The sequence below is a fragment of the Bubalus bubalis genome, chromosome 12, assembly GCF_019923935.1.
Source record: "Bubalus bubalis isolate 160015118507 breed Murrah chromosome 12, NDDB_SH_1, whole genome shotgun sequence".
NCBI classification, from domain to species: Eukaryota; Metazoa; Chordata; class Mammalia; order Artiodactyla; family Bovidae; genus Bubalus; species Bubalus bubalis.
This window is the reverse complement of record NC_059168.1, coordinates 71810120-71826000: the sequence shown is the minus strand read 5'-3', so window position 1 is coordinate 71826000 and position 15881 is coordinate 71810120. Positions and strand designations below refer to the sequence as shown.

The 15881-nt window shown below is 46.9% G+C and overlaps 1 protein-coding gene across 3 annotated transcripts; it reads left to right on the top strand.

Annotated features, from left to right (window-relative positions):
- Positions 1-2998: 2998 nt before the first annotated feature.
- Positions 2999-15870, top strand: NRBP1 (nuclear receptor binding protein 1). Of its 3 annotated transcripts, none has more exons than XM_025261351.2 (18): positions 2999-3151; positions 5992-6226; positions 6769-6891; positions 7081-7182; positions 8098-8187; positions 8331-8371; positions 8749-8843; positions 10348-10431; positions 10727-10785; positions 10947-11045; positions 13692-13824; positions 14013-14118; positions 14258-14308; positions 14402-14537; positions 14715-14768; positions 14857-14920; positions 15181-15236; positions 15323-15870. In XM_025261351.2, exons 2-18 carry the CDS (start codon positions 6017-6019, stop codon positions 15425-15427), a joined length of 1608 nt encoding a protein of 535 aa, XP_025117136.1. In that variant the 5' UTR covers positions 2999-3151; positions 5992-6016; the 3' UTR covers positions 15428-15870. The 3 variants fall into 3 exon arrangements, with proteins under 3 accessions (XP_025117136.1, XP_044782069.1, XP_025117139.1); XM_025261354.2 differs by having other exon boundaries at positions 3006-3151; positions 5997-6226; XM_044926134.1 differs by lacking the exon at positions 14857-14920.
- Positions 15871-15881: the final 11 nt, after the last annotated feature.

Here is a 15881-nt window from a genome sequence, read left to right as displayed (position 1 = left end):
AACCTTAAGGTTCTATGGGCTTGTGTGATTATTATGGATTCATCTTTGATACAACATATACCACTCTGGTGATTTGATAATGGGGAGGCTGTGCAAATGGATTGGGGGTATGTGGGCAGTCTCTGTACCTTCTTCTCAATTCTGTTGTAAAATTGTTCTAAAAAGTTTTTATAGAAGAATGTTTAACTTCACTACTAATTAAGTATATGTGAATCAAAACAGTAAGGTATCTGTTTTTCCCTTAATCTATCACAAAGTCGAAAAGATCAGTAATACCCAATGTTGGTAAGGATGGTGGGAAGAAGGAACCCTAACATACTCTTGGTGGTATTATCATTTGATATCTTTCTGAAGGGCAACTTGGCAATATCTACTCAAAATGTTCTTAGTCTTTGACTTAGCAATTCCATTTTTAAGAATTCTGCTGCTGCTAAGTCGCTTCAGTCCTGCCCAACTCTGTGAGACCCCATAGACGGCAGCCCACCAGACTCCTCTGTCCCTGGGATTCTCCAGGCAAAAATACTGGAGTGGGTTGCCATTTCCTTCTCCAATGCATACATGCGTGCTAAGTTGCTTCAGTCGTGTCCAACTCTGTGCAAACCCATGGACAGCAGGCCACCAGGCTCCTCTGTCCATGGGACTCTCCAGGCAAGAATACTGGAGTGGGTTGCCATTTCCTTCTAAGAATAAGTGAAATCATTTTCACAAGTAGGCAAACATGTATGTAGCAGAATATTCATTACAGCTTTATCTAAAATAAGTAATGTTGGAAATAATGTGAAAGTTCCCTGGTACTTATTAATCAAACATGGCATATTTGGATAATGGAATACTCTACAATGGTTGAAAAATTAAAATAATGCTATATGTGCTGCTGTGGGGGAAAAAAGTAAGAAGAGTAAACTGAAAAAGATTATGTGGTATAAGCTTGCTTTTATTTTAAACTATATATATTAATATACACATAGGAAAGTAAATATGGAGAAATATACATCAAAGTCTTTTAATTATTTTGGTGAAAATAAGAGGTTTTCACTTTCTATAGCAATTAATTCACAATATTCATAGGATAGTTGTATTAAATGATTTAATATGTCATAAGGAATTAAATGATATGTCATAGGACTTCCCTGGCGGCTCAGACGGTAAAGCGTCTGTCTACAATGCGGGAGACCGGGGTTCAATCCCTGGGTCGGGAAGATTCCCTGGAGAAGGAAATGGCAATCCACTCCAGTACTATTGCCTGGAAAATCCCATGGACAGGGGAGCCTGGTAGGCTACAGTCCATGGGGTCGCAAAGAGTTGGACACGACTGAGCAACTTCACTTTGCCTTTGCGGAGGAAGGAATTAAAAGAGTGGAATACAGCACATACAAGCAACTATATAGTTACTTTACACTGTTTTTTTGAAACAGTTTATTACAATAAGTACATATTATTTCTTTAAGCAGAAAAAAAGAGATAATAAAAAATAATGTGGTATAAACACGGGCAACGTTTGACCATTTTTATTTTGGCAGCACGGCTGCAACACGATGGGAATCTTAGTTCCCTGACCAGGATTGGAACACATGCCCCCTGCATTGGAAGGGCAGTTTTAACCCCTGGTCTGGCAGAGAAGCCTCCTGGGGCATTTTAAATATGAATGAAAATGGACTTTCCTGGCAATCCAGTGGTTAGTACTTCAGCTTCCTCTGCAAGGGCAGTGGGGAATGCAGCTGGGCAAAAAAAACACAAAAAAACCATGAATGAAAGGTTAAAAACAAATAAGAGCTTGAGGATGCCTAGGTCCTTTATGCAGATTTGAAAGGAGCTAGTTTAAAGGTAAAGGTCAATGATACTAAGACCTAGACAGGAGATAACGGGAAACTGCAATAGTAGTATCAACTGATATTTAATGTTTACTGTGGGCCAGGTATTCAGTGCTTTGGAAATTTACAAAGTGAAGAGATTAATCTGGATAGGAGGAGGAACATTCTTTCTTTGAGATGAGAACAAAGATTCTTAACCTCAACTCCCTGAAATTATATGCTAAATTTCGCGGGCAAAAGCTTTCTTAAAATATCCAAAACAAGGTCCAGATTTCTAAGCGTGCTGGCGCCCTCTCTTTCAAAGGTGAAAGCATCAAGGAACAAAGTGATTTTAAAAATTTTGAGGTGAAGAGATGGAAAATGAGACGACTTTTGCCAGTCTTCTATCAGTTAAACAGGACTACAGATGTCCTTTAAGGATAGTGAAATTTGGTGATTATGACATTCCCAAGTACTGATTGATTCACCCTTCTCCCTCCATAATATGTGTCTAAGAGCCGAGTTCACTTCTTTCCTTTGGGCTCTCTTCAATCTAAATTTTTTCCAAACATCTTTTCAAGGAAATCTGTGATAAACCTTACTGTTTCGGATCCTAATTTAGTTCTTACCAACTTTCGGTGAATAGCTTAATGCTTCTGATTCAGTGTTTTTCCATTTGACAACTACTGCTGAAAGAAATTTTCAATTTCTTATGAGGATCAAGAGAGATAACATCTGTGAAAATCTTTTGCGAAGTTTTGGCCAACGTCAGTACTATCCACTTACGAAGCGTTAACTATTAATTTTCAGTTTTAATGTACACAGTAATTCAAAGAAAGTTTTCTGAATAGGTGTCCTGCACAGTCTCACCCCCAAATACTGAAAGCGGGTGGGCGCTCCTCTCGGATTGTGGCTACGTCTTTCGCTCCTTTTGTCTTTCAGTCGTACTAGAACTGTCATGGCGCCTTCAAGAAAAAGGGCAAGGCCTTCCTTTCGCCCAGCAGAATCATCCGGGGCACCAGGACCGGACCGAGGGGTAGACAGAGAGACGAGCCTCACTGAGACCGAAAATACCGAACCCTCCGAGAGGTCTCAGCCGGACAGGCGCAGCGGGAGGAGACCGGGTTGAAGGCTACCTCTACGAGCGACAGTACACCCGGGGCACCGCCCACTCTGGCCGCCCTGTCCAATGGAAACCCAACGGCAGTGGGGCACCGCCCACTGTTGGTCAGGACGCCGCGAGGGCGGGGCCCGCAGTTCGGTTGCGCCGCGGAGCGCAGCTGTGAGCGAGTCTTTCTGATCCGGGGCCCCGGAACCCGAGCTGGAACTGAAGCGCAGGCTGCGGGGAGCGGAGTCAGGAGGTGAGCGCCTAGGGGAGGGGAGGTTTCAGCGAGAGGACCGAAGGATCGGCCTCTAGGGCCTGGATCTGGGACCCCAGCAGGCGAGTGTCTGGAGGCGGCCCTGCTCACTCGGTGGCCAAGGCCCGACCCGCCGGAGCCGGGGGGCCGCCTCGGCCCCACATTTCCTGCCCGGCCCTCCCCGACTGCCCCCGAGTGGCGGCAGGGCGCCCGGAATTCTGCGGGCGCGGGGCGCCAGGCCCCGGCGTTCGTGTAGAACTCGGCCTGACGAGAGGCGGGGCCGGCTGCGGGGGCGGGGGCGGGGGCGGCGGTCGCAGGCCCGGAGGCCTGCGGAAGCGCAGCGTCGGGGCCGCGCCTGCTCGCGGGGCTGGCGCGCCGACTGCGCGGGGGCGTGGCCTGCGCCCCTGACGGCGCCGCGGGGTTGGCCTCTGGTGAGGTGGCCGCCGCTGGCTACAGGGCCTGCTGAGGGGCCCAACGCTCCCTCGCAGTCAGCGGGCTAGGCGACCTGTTGGAGTGTTAAATTCCTCCTCGAGTTTATATCTGTCTGACTGGTCAGTCCTGCAGGTCTCAGGTCCTCTTCGGTCCGCTCTGGATGAGAGCGGGCGAGAGGCCTGTGGCCTGCGAGCTGTTGCTGAGGAGTTGAGATGCTGAGAAACAGATGCTGAGAAGCTGCAGTCCAAAAAATGAAAAACTTTGCAGGAAAAAACTTTGCAATGTTTTACCTGCACGGCTCAGAAGTGAACACTGTGCATCTTGGGGTGGCTGGAGGCGGCGAGGAGATTCCCTTTTTCCGTCTGTGGTCTTATTTAAATTTCTGAACGACTGACCCTGAGACAAAACTCCCAGTGTGGCAAAGGTTTCTTCATCAGCAGGAGGGGTCCTGGGCATTCTTGGGCATTGCCATCATCTTGCCTACTGGGGAGAGACTGGGGAGGGAGAAGACAAGCACATTCGAAGAGCGTCTATGACTGATGAAGGTCTGGCATCTCGTGCCATACTGTGGATTAACTGTCTGTGCCCTAGGTCCAGAAGTTTCTTTAGAGCCACTGGCCACAGGCTTCCTGTATTACAATTCCACTGATATTTCTTATAATGTAGCTGGGAACTTTCCTTAGCTGTTCAGATTCAGGATACATTCTATAAATACTCTAGAAAGTAATCCCTGTGAGCTTTTAGCTACTTTTCAGGAGGAGAAGAAAAATGATCTGTAACTTGAATTTTTTGGTAGATTACTAAAACTGTTGATCGAAATCCATGATAGGCAAGGACTGAGGAAAAAACAGGTGAAAAAGCATCTTACCAGATTTTCTCTGTAGTGCTTTGTTGCTCTCTGATATTTACTGGAATGTCATCTAATAAAAATCTCCTCCAAAATGAAAAAAAATTTTTTAAAAGACCATAGTGCAGTTAAACAGGCAGGCAGATTCTTTACCATCTGAGCCAGCAGGGAAGCATAGTGCAGGTTGATGGCAGAGATGGGCAGAAGAGGGCATCTGAGTTCTAAAAAGAAATGAGAGCTTTTCAAAAGATCCTGATCAGAAGCTTCTGTATTTTGAACTGACTTACAGGAGCAAATCTACAGGATATTTTCATCCTGAGGAGCATCCCCTTTAGCCCAGCACACATAGGTTCCAACTTCTTCACAGCCTTCATTCTTAGAGATATGGAATAACATTCAGCGGGTTTCCTATGACTCTCTGAAGTTTGTGACATTTAGCTTTTAAGAATTCTTTTTTCCCAAGAAGCCATGTCCATGTATAATACTATACACTATTTAGTGTAATATAGTACTTTTCCTGTAATGGCTTTGTCTTGAATTATTTGTGCTTAAAAGGGATACCTGTGTCAGATCCAGTGCCTCAGAGGATGGAGCCTTTGAGCCATGTTAATGAAATGAAAACTGGAAGATTAACATCTTAGCTGTGCCTTAAATTTAGGCTTTATGAGTGTCGGCATCTTATTTATATTGTTCACTATGGTATCTCAAGCACCTAGCTCAGTGCTTGGCCCACAATAGGTGCTTAATAAACATTTGTTGAATGAGTGAATAGAAAAAAAATGTTGCTAACCAGTACCCACCCATTTGCCACACTCACATCACAGGGAAGGTGAGGTCATCAGGAATGAAGTCACTAACCACTACCAGTTACCTGGCCCAAGGGTAGCCTCCTCATGGACTGGCAGGCTTATTCTGTGCATAGGAGGGATGGAGAGTGGATGCCAGGGTTATTCCAAGTAGAATAAATCAGCTTAGGGTTTCAGTTGGACAAATTGGTTGAGAATACTACAGCTCTAACTCGAGCTGGTTCATTGGAACATTTGGGGATCTGGAGTCATCTGCCCTGCATAGTGCCCTTGTAGCTTGGTTCTTGAGCATAGTGCAGATGAGGTAGATGAGAATTCAAAGGGAAGGCTATTCGGTAGGTGTTTGCTGAGAAAGAATGAGGGCCCTGATTCTGCTGTTCCATTTGGACCTTACTAAACATGAGTTGTACAACCATAAATCTTTTGTTTGCCAGTCTTGGGTGAATCATCTTTTTACATGATAAAATATGTTTATTAACATGTTTATTCATAGAAGCATATTCTTTAAGCTTGATGTGTACTTCAGTTGGTCACTGACCTGGGTGAGTCATTTCAGCCGAGATAGCTCCCCTTCTCCAGACTTGGAGAGTAGTTAATGTTTAGGGTTCATACAGGACTAATTCTGATTTTGGACTTAAAGGAAACAAGGGAGTTGTATGTTTTATTTACTTTTAAACCCCAGATTAGGTTATTAGGATGGAATCTATAGAATCTATTCTAACCCTCTCTACCTTCTCCTTCACCCTTGCTCCAACCAGTGCAGGCCTGAGTGTTTGTTCCAGCATGTCGGAAGGCGAGCCCCAGACAGTACTCAGCAGTGGTTCGGACCCAAAGGTAGAATCCTCATCCTCAACTCCTGGCTTGACGTCAGTGTCACCTCCTGTGACCTCCACAACCTCGGCTGCTTCCCCAGAGGAAGAAGAAGAAAGCGAAGATGAGTCTGAGATCTTGGAAGAGTCACCCTGTGGGCGCTGGCAGAAGAGGCGAGAAGAGGTAAGGCAGTGGGAGTGTTTAGTGGGAGTGGTGTTTCCCTGGTAACTCATCTGGTAAAGAATCCGCCTACAAGGCAGGAGACCCCAGTTCGATTCCTGGGTCAGGAAGATCCCCTGGAGAAGGGATAGGCTACCCATTCCAGTATTCTTGGGCTTCCCTGCTGGCTCAGATGGTAAAGAATTTGCCTGCAATGCGGGAGACCTGGGTTTGCTTCCTGGGTTGGGAAGATCCCCTGGAGCAGGGCATGGCAACCCACTCCAGTATTCTTGCCTGGAGAATCCCCATGGACAGAGGAGCCTAGCAGGCTACAGTCCATGGGGTTGCAAAGAATTGGACACGACTGAGCAACTAAGCACAGCACAGCACAGTGCGAGTGTTACTTCACAGTGAATTCTAAGAGGTGAGAAGTGGAGGGACAGAGTCTCAAAGGGGCAGACCAAACTTGAACAGGTCAGAGGCAGGGAGAAGATGATCGTATGGAGTATTACAACAGACAGTTCATGTGGTAACTTTAATTCCCTTTCATTTGAATTTCTTCTCAGGTGAATCAGCGGAATGTACCAGGTATTGACAGCGCATACTTGGCCATGGATACAGAGGAGGGCGTAGAGGTTGTGTGGAATGAGGTACAGTTCTCAGAGCGCAAGAACTACAAGCTGCAGGAGGTAAGCAATGGTGAAAGGATGCAGCCTGTGGGTTGTTAGAATGCTGGTGTTAAAGAGGAATTGATGTTGGGAAGCTACTAGGAGAAGAGTATGTTGGGGTTAGATCATTTCTAGTGGGGATAGGAAATGGCTTTTTAGGATGATAATGCTTTCTGAACATTGTAATCCCAACGTCTCTCCTGCTTCCAGGAAAAGGTCCGTGCTGTGTTTGATAATCTGATTCAGTTGGAACATCTCAACATTGTCAAGTTTCATAAGTATTGGGCTGACATTAAAGAGAACAAGGCCAGGGTAAGAACTTTTTCCTGAGCTTACTTGAAACAGACTAGCTACATTTATTGTTCTTTTTACATTCAGAAAAAGGTAGTATTGAAACAGAGCTGGAATCAGCTGGTGTTGAGATATTGTTGTTTGGTCACTAAGTTGTGTCCGACTCTTTGCAACCTCATGAACTGCAGCACACCAGGCTTCCCTGTCCTTCACTATCTCCAAGTTTTCTCAGACTCATGTCCATTGAGTCAGCGATGCCATCCAGCCATCTCATCCTCTGTCACCTCTTTCTCTTGGCATCAGTCTTTCCCAGCATCAGGGTCTTTTCCAGTAAGTCAGCTCTTCGCATCAGGTGGCCAAAGTGTTGGAGCTTCAGCTTCAGCACCAGCCCTTCCAGTGAATATTCAGGGTTGATTTCCTTTAGGATTGACTGGTTTCATCTTGCATTCCAAGGGTATGCCTATGACTATTACCTGTGCCTTTTGTCTGGTTATAGTCGGGGCAAATATGAGTGAATTTTTGTTTCTTCCTTGCCATAACTCATATTGCTCAGTAATTTCATTGCCCTATTAAATCTAAGGAAGTAATACTAAGAACAAAAGAGAGAAACTTTATTAAAAATACAAGGCTTCCACACAGACACAGAGAGCAGACTTGTGGACACGGTAGGGGAAGGAGAGGGTGGGACAAATTGAGAGAGCAGCGTGGAAACATACACATTACCGTATGTAAAACAGGTAGCCAGTGGGAATTTGCTGTCTGACACAGGGAGCCCAACCTGGTGCTCTGTGACAACCTAGAGGGGTGGGATGGGATGGGAGATGGAAAAAAGAAAAACACCAGGCTTCCAAATTTTATGTTTATATCATATAAAAGTTACCCAGATAAGGGATCATTTCTATTGTAAAGCTTTATTTGTGTGTTCTGCCTCTCCAGGTCATTTTTATCACGGAATATATGTCATCTGGGAGTCTTAAGCAATTTCTGAAGAAGACCAAAAAAAACCACAAGACTATGAATGAAAAGGTACAGAGAGAGAGCAGACAAAGCTTTAGGCTGGTTTGGAAGTTTAAAAAAGATTATGAAGCTGATCAGGAAAGGGATGGAGGGAACTGTGGAGGGTGAAGAGAGTGGATAACTGCTGACTCCTGGATCAAACTCTATTCCAGGCTTGGAAGCGTTGGTGCACACAGATCCTCTCTGCCCTAAGGTAAGCAAGATCTGGTAGTGTCTTTCCCATATTTATTCCTGATTAGTTCCTCCAAACAAATTTCAGGGCACTACTCTGCTGTTCTTTTCTGCCCCACTTCTTTTCTTCCCCACTTTCTTTGAACCATATTCTCAAGATTAGGCCCCTATGGATCTTTTAAAGGGTTCATTCCAATGGCTTGACCATGATACTGTCTCCCACCTCTTTTTCCTAGTTCTTATCCAGCTATTTAACTCATCAGGCATAATGGAGATTCAGAGTGTGGGTATTACCTTTGTGATGACCAGCAGGAGACCAGGCCCTTGCTCTTCTTAACCCTTGGGTTCCCCCTGCCCTAATTTCCCACTGGCCCCTCTAACAGCCCAGTGCCCCCACAGCTACCTGCACTCGTGTGACCCCCCCATCATCCATGGGAACCTGACCTGTGACACCATCTTCATCCAGCACAACGGACTCATCAAGATTGGCTCTGGTGAGGGGAGGGAGAGGTTCTGGGCAGGGGAGCCTCGGGAATTTGGGAACCATGGGGGTAAGATGAAAGGAATGGGGGAAAAGAGCAAAATTCTGAGGTGTGGGCTGGTGATAAGAGAAAGGACCTTACTAGGGGCAATTTATAGAGAGGCCAGTCAAGTAGTGGAAAAAGGGGTAGGGCCTAATCTTGAACCTTTCTGGAGTGAATTTGGGGTTAATACAGAGATCTCGATAGAAGGTTGGCAAAGGGCAAGAGTTGGGTGTAAGGTCTGACTTGAGCCCCTGGGGCTGGACCTACCATCGGAGGTTCCAGGTTGTGCCTGCTGTGAGTGCTTTCATTTGCTGTGTACACGTGTGCAGTGTTTAACATTTCTGTGTGCCGTGTCTGTGTGTTGTGTGTCCATTTGTCTGGGGCTTGGCTGCTCCATCGCTCACAACTTTTCTCTGTTTTCCTCCCTCCCGCTTACGGGCTGCTCTGTTCCCAACAGTCTTTCATAGGATTTTTGCTAATGGTGAGAGCTCCCTCTGCCCTGTGTGGGGCGCTGTTTGTGCTTCCTCTGCTCCCCTTTGCGGCTGCCCAGTGCATGCAGTCATGGGAGCAAACCCTGTCCCCCTGCCTAATTATGCCTGCTTGGCTTCTGCCCTACCAACCCTTCGCCTGCTTGCCCTTCCATAACCTGCTTGTTTCCTGTGGATTCTGCCTGGCTGGCCACTTATGTCCTGGATTCTTACTCCCCCCTCATCATCAGGCTGGTTCCTTAAGTCATACTGTGCTCCCAGACCCTCTGTGACTTGTAGTCATTGTTTATGATCCGAGTGAGTCCAAACTGGGCCTGGCCCTGGTTCCTCGTTCAGCCCTGTGGCAGGCAGTGTTGAGGAATGAGAGGGTAGAGCAGGGGTCTAAAGTTTTTGGTGGATTCCAAGTGAAACTGATTTAAGGGTATTGGTTCAATTTTGAGCTCGTTTTAAGTTTCAGTCAGTTAAGGTGGGTAAGAAGGAGGCTATCCTTCTTATGGTTGTATGTTAATCCTTCTTACCCATCTTCATCCAAGTTTCTGAGGTCTCTTAATTGTTGCAGATTAGGAAGGGCTGCCAGTGTTTTTATGCTGTATGCAGGGGGGATGAAAGAACTAGACCAAACATTTTCATGAGATCAGGGGGTAGATGTACCTGGGCTTTGGGGCAAGTAAGCAGGTCACAAGTGAAAGTTTTTCCTTAGGCTGTGTTGTACCTTGCCAGCCCAAAGACCCTAGGTACCTGTTAGTTTAGTGTGGAGCCTTTGTTGCTACTGAGTTAGGGACCTTAGATAAGAAGTGGTAGATTGAGAAAGGGGAGGCAGGTGGTGTTCATGTTTAGTTTGGACTTCCTGATGGGAAAGAGCTCAGTTTATGCCTGTTGAGGGTTAGAGACTTCAGGAGAGAATTTGTCTTTTGGGGGCCTCTCTCTGGAGCAAAGCTGTGCTTTGTTGACGGTGGTCAGATTGTGGGTATCTCCCCTACTCCCAGTGGCTCCTGACACTATCAACAATCATGTGAAGACTTGTCGGGAAGAGCAGAAGAACCTCCACTTCTTTGCACCAGAATATGGAGGTGAGGCATCCTAGTTTCTCTGCCCTGTGCCCATCCCCCAGATTCTCCAATTTATAACCTAAGGGTCAGCGGTAACATAACTGAAACTGCTGTCCTTCTCTACTGACATGTGCAAAGTTTTAAGACATCTCTGCCCTGTGCCCATCCCCCAGATTCTCCAATTTATAACCTAAGGGTCAGCGGTACATAACTGAAACTGCTGTCCTTTTCTACTGGCATGCACAAAGTTTTAAGACATCTCTACCATGCCCTGCCCCACATCTCTGATTCACCAAAGCTGCTCTGTTTTCCCTAGAAGTCACTAATGTGACAACGGCAGTGGACATCTACTCCTTTGGCATGTGTGCACTGGAGGTGAGGAGACCAGAGGGGTGGGTAGTGGAAAGGGGTGAAATTAGAAGATAGAAGGGGAAATGGAGGGTTGGCAAGTGAGGTAACTGGTCTAGGGGAGTGATTGTGGAAACACTGAGGTTTCTTAGGTCTCTGTTTTTCCTTTTTATTCCCCCTCTCTGCAGATGGCAGTGTTGGAGATTCAGGGCAATGGAGAGTCCTCATATGTGCCACAGGAAGCCATCAGCAGTGCCATTCAGCTTCTAGAAGACCCATTACAAAGGGTGAGGATTCTTAGGATCACTTCTCCTTAACAGACTTGGAAATGTTTTTAGGTTCTTCTTCCTTCTAGCCACTGGGAGGGCTTCCCTTGTGGCTCAGCTGATAAAGAATCTGCCTGTATGCCTAAGACCTGGGTTCAGTCCCTCAGTTGGGAAGATCCCCTGGAGAAGTAAAAAGCTACCCACTCCAGTATTCTGGCCTGGAGAATTCCATGGACTGTATAGTCCATGGGGTCGCAAAGAGTCAGACACGACTGAGCAACTTTCACTTCACCCACTGGGAATATGCTCTCTTCTAAGAGCAAGAGAATATAAAGCAGAAAGGCAAAGTAGCATTTCCCTAGGTGTTTTTGATACACACACACATTCTGTCTCTCTCAGGTCAGGGGTTTAAGATGGGTAATAAGGTTGAGTCTTAAGGTTGCATGTTAACTTAGGTGTCTCTACATGAAGGCAGACTAATTTGATGGTTACCTCAGGTAATTGATACATACTCTTAAACAACCATCTTGATATTTTTAAACAAATTAATCAAGCCTTTGACTGTGTGGATCACAATAAACTGGAAAATTCTGAAAGAGATGGGAATACCAGACCACCTGACCTGCCTCTTGAGAAACCTATATGCAGGTCAGGAAGCAACAGTTAGAACTGGACATGGAACAACAGACTGGTTCCAAATAGGAAAAGGAGTACGTTCAGGCTGTATATTGTCACCCTGCTTGTTTAACTTATATGCAGAGTACATTATGAGAAACGCTGGGCTGGATGAAGCACAAGCTAGAATCAAGATTGCCAGGAAAAATATGAGTAACCTCAGATATGCAGATGACACCACCCTTATGGCAGAAAGTGAAGAGGAACTAAAGAGCCTCTTGATGAAAGTTAAAGAGGAGAGTGAAAAAGTTGGCTTAAAGCTCAACATTCAGAAAACAAAGATCATGGCATCTGGCCCCATCACTTCATGGGAAATGGGGAAACAATGGAAACAGTGTCAGATTTTATTTTTTTGGGCTCCATAATCACTGCAGATGGTGATTGTAGCCATGAAATTAAAAGACGCTTACTTGTGGCTCAGAGGTTAAAGCGTCTGCCTCCAATGTGGGAGACCCGGGTTTGATCCCTGGGTTGGGAAGATCCCCTGGAGAAGGAAATGGTAACCCACTCCAGTATTCTTGCCTGGAGAATCCCATGGACGGAGAAGCCTGGTAGACAGTCCACGGGGTTGCAAAGAGTTGGACACAACTGAGCGACTTCACTTTCTTTTCACTTTACTCCTTGGAAGGAAAGTTATGACCAACCTAGATAGCGTATTCAAAAGCAGAGACATTACTTTGCCAACAAAGGTCCATCTAGTCAAGGCTATGGTTTTTCCAGTGGTCATGTATGGATGTGAGAGTTGGACTGTAAAGAAAGCTGAGCGCCAAAGAATTGATGCTTTTGTACTGTGGTGTTGGAAAAGACTGTTGAGAGTCCCTTGGACCGCAAGGAGATCCAACCAGTCCATTCTAAAGGACATCAGTCCTGGGTATTCATTGGAAGGACTGATGTTGAAGCTGAAACTCCAGTACTTTGGCCACCTGATGTGAAGAGTTGACTCATTGGAAAAGACTCTGATGCTGGGAGGGATTGGAGGCAGGGGGAGAAGGGGACGACAGAGGATGAGATGGCTGGATGGCATCACCAACTTGATGGACATGAATTTGGGTGAACTCCGGGAGTTGGTGATGGACAGGGAGGCCTGGCGTGCTGCGATTCAGCACGTGACTGAGCAACTGAACTGAACTGAACTGAATCAGTGTGAATTTCTCAAACCAGTCATTTGGGGTTGTATATTTATATAGTTTTAGTTAGGGAAAGTGCCCTGAAATAAATGAGCTAAGATTGAAAGGATATAAGGGTTTTGAATCAGGTAATAAGATATGGTGAGTAGAGTCTGGAAATAAAGATACAAAGAGGAGGTTAGTTTGTAAGTCATTACATGCATGTAAAAGGGACTGAAGAGAAAAGAAGGAACACTAGTGGGAATCTTGAGGGTACTGTGGAATAAGTTTCTAGTTCAGATTCAGGGTGCGATGTTCAAGTAAAAGATGAGGTATATGGCTTTTTGGCCTTCTACAGGGAAAGGAGGAAAGCAGGTTAATTGTCATGGGACCTAGGAGAGGTAAATAGGTAGGGGTTAGAGAAACAGAGGGAAATCCAGTGAATAAATGATGTAGTGGACAAAGAAAATTGTGATAGTAGGCTTGGGGAATAAAAAGATGGTGAATATTACTGTCCACAGTGGATGAGTTTGGGAAGAGAGAGGTAAATTTGGCGAGAATTGGAGAAGAAGGTAGGCAGTGAGTGGGCTAATAAAGCAGAGAGATAGAAAATAAGGAAAAAGATATCATAACTTTGAACAGCAAAGGGAAGAGAAAGCTTGTGGCTAGGAAGCAAAAAAATAAAACAATGAAAGACAATGAATGATATTTCATATATAATACAAATAGTTTTCAAAGTCTTTTCAAATACATTTAGCAATTTGTTGCCTTAGCCATTGCTGAGCAATTAGTATGAACAAAGTCTTGTGCTAGATACAGTGAGAGAGATAAACACAGTGGGCTGCTTACCAGATGCCTGCTCCACTCCCTTGTTCCCCTTTTCTAGGAGTTCATTCAAAAGTGCCTGCAGTCTGAGCCTGCTCGCAGACCAACAGCCAGAGAACTTCTGTTTCACCCAGCACTGTTTGAAGTGCCCTCGCTCAAACTCCTTGCTGCCCACTGCATTGTGGGACACCAGCGTGAGTCCTCTTGACCCTTCTAGAAATTTTTTTTCCAGTCTGGAGCCTTGTAACTCTTACTGGTGTGTTCTTTTTCCTCTTCTACTTCCAAAAGGATTCTTTCCCACCCTCCCCCAGGACCCCTGTGCCCTCTATAATATTAATCTGAACTATCCTTCCATAACTTCCCATTCCATCTTGCCCTCTAGACATGATCCCAGAGAATGCTCTGGAGGAGATCACCAAAAATATGGATACCAGTGCTGTACTGGCTGAAATCCCTGCAGGACCAGGAAGAGAACCAGTTCAGACTCTGTGAGTAACTAACTGAGAGGTTCTGAAAGGGACAGATTGGTCACTCCCACCTGGAGGTTTCTGTCAACTGTCCTTTGGGAATGGTTGAACCTGCTGTTTCTCTTCTTTCCTTCCATATTCTTTTTTTTTTTTTCTCCAGGTACTCTCAGTCTCCAGCTCTGGAACTGGATAAATTCCTTGAAGATGTCAGGTGAGAGAAGAAGGAAAAAAACTTCCTTTAGGAGGTAGGGGTGGGTGTCCGAAGGCATCTAGAGCCCATCTGACCCGTCTGATCTCCATTTAGGAATGGGATATACCCCCTGACAGCCTTTGGGCTGCCTCGGCCCCAGCAGCCACAGCAGGAGGAGGTGACATCACCTGTGGTGCCCCCATCTGTCAAAACTCCAACACCCGAGCCGGCTGAGGTGGAGACCCGCAAGGTATGGCTGTGTGGATGTAGCAGGGAGGGACATCTCAAATAAGGCTTTGTCCTGTAAAGACAGGAATGTGTGTCTGCTCCCTGGCACCCACGTCCTGTGGGCTGGAAACCCCAGCTCTTGGGGGGTTTTTGCTCACTGGTCTCTACTCTTGTGACCCTCTCTGCCTCCTCTCCCTAGGTAGTGCTGATGCAGTGCAACATTGAGTCGGTGGAGGAGGGAGTCAAACACCACGTAAGGCTCAGGGCCCAGGGCTGTGTAGCGCTGGGTGGCCAGAGGGTGGGGAAGGGGAGCCTCATTTTCTGACTGTCCTATTCTCCAGCTGACGCTTCTGCTGAAGCTGGAGGACAAACTGAACCGGCACCTGAGCTGTGACCTGATGCCAAGTGAGTCTCTCCTGTCCCTCAGAGGATGGAGAGTCTGTGAGCCTCACCTGTGAGGGACACTTTCAGGGGTGGGGAAGGTGACCTGTCAGCAACACGGGGACTCACTTAGAATGACTATCTTCGCCCCTAAAACTGGAGGGTGGATCTGATTTGACAGTTTTGCTTGTGTCCCAGCCAGGGTCACCTGGCCGGGGCTGTTGAAAGGGCTCCCGTGACCCTCAGTCGCGCACTGTGCTCACCCTCTCCTGTTTCTCTGTCAGATGAGAACATCCCGGAGCTGGCGGCTGAGCTGGTGCAGCTGGGCTTCATTAGTGAGGTGAGGCGTCTGCCTTCCGCCCCCGAGGTAGGGCGGCTCCTCTGCTCTCTCTCTAGGCCGGATCTCACTGAGCCCTTCCCCTCCAGGCTGACCAGAGCCGACTGACTTCTCTGCTGGAGGAGACCCTGAACAAGTTCAATTTTGCCAGGAACAGCACTCTCAACTCAGCCGCTGTCACCGTCTCCTCTTAGAGCCACTCAGCCCGGCCCCTCCTCCGCGCTGTGGCCTCCGGAGAGGCTGCGGCTCCCGCCCCGCCCCCCAGTCAGTATTACCCCGTGAAGCCGCGCTCTCCTGTTATTCAGGAGGGCTCTAGGCTCCCTGGTTCTGAGCATCACCCTCCCCAGCCCCCCCACCCCTTTCTCTTCCATCCCTCTGCACTTTGTTTACTTGTTTTGCACAGACGTGGGCCTGGGCCTTGGCCTTCTCAGCAGCCGCCTTCTAGTCGGGGGCTAGTAGCCGAATTGCAGCTCCCGCCCAGCCTGTGTGGAAGGAGGCGCACGGGCGCGGGGAGCTGAGTTCTACCATCCCGCTGGGGCGGACGGGGCGGGAGAGAAGGGTGGTGCTGCAGGGGTGGCCCCAGGGGGCCATTCGATTCGCCTCAGTTGCTGCTGTAATAAAAGTCTACTTTTTGCTACGCGCGTAGTG